Genomic DNA, 2,932 nt, shown 5'->3' on the forward strand with positions numbered 1-2,932 from the left:
CATTTTATATTTCTCAACATTATTTTATTTAAAAAAAAAAAACTAAAGATTAATGAATTGAGTCCTCATTCAATTGATAAAAAACTTATAGTTATAAAACATGAATTCATAAGATCTAGACCCTCCAACCCACATGATATTATTAATATGCCACACAAAACTGAAAAAATAAACAATTTAAATAAACGCTTTAAAAAAAAAAAACCATAAAAATAAAGCTATGAAAAGTCAACAATCATAATCCTAAAAATAGATGAAAATGGCAATCATAATCCTACTCAAAATCTCAAAACTATAAGAATCCATTGAACCAAAATTTGAATCACAGATCCAATTTACAGTCAACGCCCATCACCACATCAGAATGAATCAAGCCATACACAAATCTCTTTTTCCACATCAGAATGAATCAAAGCATACACGGCTACTCTAGGCCTAATTTGTCTGTTGTTTAATCCATGACCCACAAGAGGAAGTGGCAAAATAAACACAAGTACTGAGAAACAAGAATGGAGCCCACAAGTACAGACTATTGCAATCCGTTGCTTTCCAGCTTGAGCCCACTGTTCCCTCCATTGGAGACAGCCTGCTCGCCTCAAGCCCAAGCTTCCCTTTAATTATTTTGATTTTGGGCTGCCCGATGTGACTCCTTCCCTTCAATGAGTTTTGGTTTAATCCCAAACCCCTTCTCACTGCACTGCCATGACATGCCTGCCCCATGTGGGCAACTTATATACCCCTTTCTCCCTCTCATTCGCACATTCTCCTCCTTCTCCCTCCCTTCCAAGAAATGTTGGCAGCAGATGAACAGCGATTGGGCCGCATGGCTGCCATTAATAGAGCTTATGCACAAGATGGTGATGAATCTTCCCCAAGCAAGCGGATTGGCCCTACCCTTGCCTTGGCTCTAACACTAGCCGCCTTCATTCTATTTTCACTGCTTGCCACATCACCGCCTCATAGTAAGTATAGAGAAATAGCCAATCAATTTTCAACTTGAGTTTTTCTATTGTTCGTTAATTATTAATATCGAAGATTGCACTGTGATTACATCCTTGTGGGTGTGCTAGTTTCCAAACGACATAGAAGCCATGTTTCATACTATTTCAGAAACCCTAATTCTAGATAATTCTTTGTCTTGTTTTGGACTTTTGTTGTAAAGTTTTCCATTAATGTTTTGGATCAGATTCCATGAAGAGACCAATCTCATTCACACATTCTACGATTTAGTATAGCATAGAAGAAAGTTAAAGAGAGCAATCTAGTTCAGTTGATGGATTATATAGTATGTGAGTCTTAATTCGATAAAGAAACTCAGTCTAATACCGAAACAACAATGATCAGAATTGCAGATTTTGTGAGATTTCGTGAAATTCTGATATCATTGAATGAAATTTTTTTAGTTTTTTGTTTTCTAAGAGCTGGATTTCATTGTGCTTATGCTCACGTGGTTTGGTAGTCTAAACTTTGAATACAGGTAGTGTCTCATAGTATACCAGAAACCCTAATTATGATTCATGCTGATTGCGGTTGTTTTCAAATTAAATTGTGTTTAATCTTTCATCAATGTGACTCCATGATTCATCAAACAATTATCTAATCTACATATTCTCTGATCTATCTAAAGATAAAAGAGAGCTAAAAGAAAACAACAATCTGATCTTAACACCCTACAATTTAGTGGAAAACAATATGATCTAAACACACCACAATTTAGTGGAAATCAATATGATTATTGAAGGGGCAATTCTTTTGGTTATCTGAGAGCTTGTATATTTTCTGTGTTTACAGCACAAACGATGAGGATTCTCAATGGCGGAGAACAAGATCATGAGCAGGTGAGTAACTGCCAACAGCTTAAACATCACAAGCTAAAGCTTGATTCCTAAATTAAAAGTGTTAATAAGTCTGTTTAAGGATGACAGAGTGATTGTGGTTTGGATAATAGAAATAGCAAATGAATCATCACTTTTAGCAATTGGGTACATATATAAATAAAAAAGTGTGTGTTTTGTACCAGGTGGTGTTGTTGGGAAGAAGAAGAGATGAACTAGGAATGAATATAAGATCAAGGCGGCTGAGTGGACTGGGATCCCACCCACCATCATGCAAATCAAAGTGTGGGAGATGCGTTCCTTGCAAGGCAGTGCGGGTGCCGATTCACCCAGGGAGGAATCGGCCATTGGAGTACTATCCAGAAGCTTGGAGGTGCAAATGTGGGAACAAGCTCTACATGCCTTGATAGATGAAAGAGAGTTTTTGTCTTCTGTAGAGATGAAAGAGAGAAACAGTGAAAAAAGAGAGTTTTCTGAGTGTCAGGTGAGTGAACAAAGTACTGAGAGAAGGGTGGTCTACGTCCATCTTAATGAGTACAACTAGTATGGGAAGAGAATGCCCAGCAATTGTAAAATACCACCATAGACAAGACATATATTGCGGTTTACATGCAAGTAATTTTAAGATTCTTCTGCAAATCTTTTCAGTGTCTGTGCCAATGATTTGACGTAGTTTACCTCTTACTATTTCTTTCTCCATACTTTTCATTTACCAACATACCCAGTACGATTTTCTTTAGACTTCTCAAAGTAAACCATGATTTGAACTCCATATTCCCTCTCAGGGTTAGTACACACTTCCCCGCCTATGCTTCAGCTACGCTATCGTGATTTATGGACGAGGATAGGGTTCCTTATTCACTAATAAGCTTCCTAGGTGACCGGAATCTCAGACTTCTGAATAGTTTTGTTGAGTAACATAGATCACTTCTTCACATTGGATTCTAGAAGAATCTATAAGGAAATGAACATTCCCAATGTTAATTTGTAGTTCTGCTCTTTTTAATTAAAATATCTTTAATGCATCTGTATAGTGATAAGTGTTACAATTTGATTTGTAGGTTTATTCATTTTTCATCTTCAATTTTGTACACACA

General features: G+C 36.7%; 1 protein-coding gene across 1 annotated transcript; it reads left to right on the forward strand.

Annotated features, from left to right (window-relative positions):
- Positions 1-644: 644 nt before the first annotated feature.
- On the forward strand, positions 645-2,474 carry LOC149538729 (EPIDERMAL PATTERNING FACTOR-like protein 5). Its single transcript, XM_089800063.1, has 3 exons — positions 645-962; positions 1,792-1,838; positions 2,021-2,474. Exons 1-3 carry the CDS (start codon positions 719-721, stop codon positions 2,240-2,242), a joined length of 513 nt encoding a protein of 170 aa, XP_089656189.1. The 5' UTR covers positions 645-718; the 3' UTR covers positions 2,243-2,474.
- The last annotated feature ends 458 nt before the right edge of the window (positions 2,475-2,932 follow it).

This window comes from Cupressus sempervirens, chromosome 9, assembly GCF_028749045.1.
Source record: "Cupressus sempervirens isolate cs-2001-9-10 chromosome 9, ASM2874904v1, whole genome shotgun sequence".
In the NCBI taxonomy this organism is placed as follows: domain Eukaryota; kingdom Viridiplantae; phylum Streptophyta; class Pinopsida; order Cupressales; family Cupressaceae; genus Cupressus; species Cupressus sempervirens.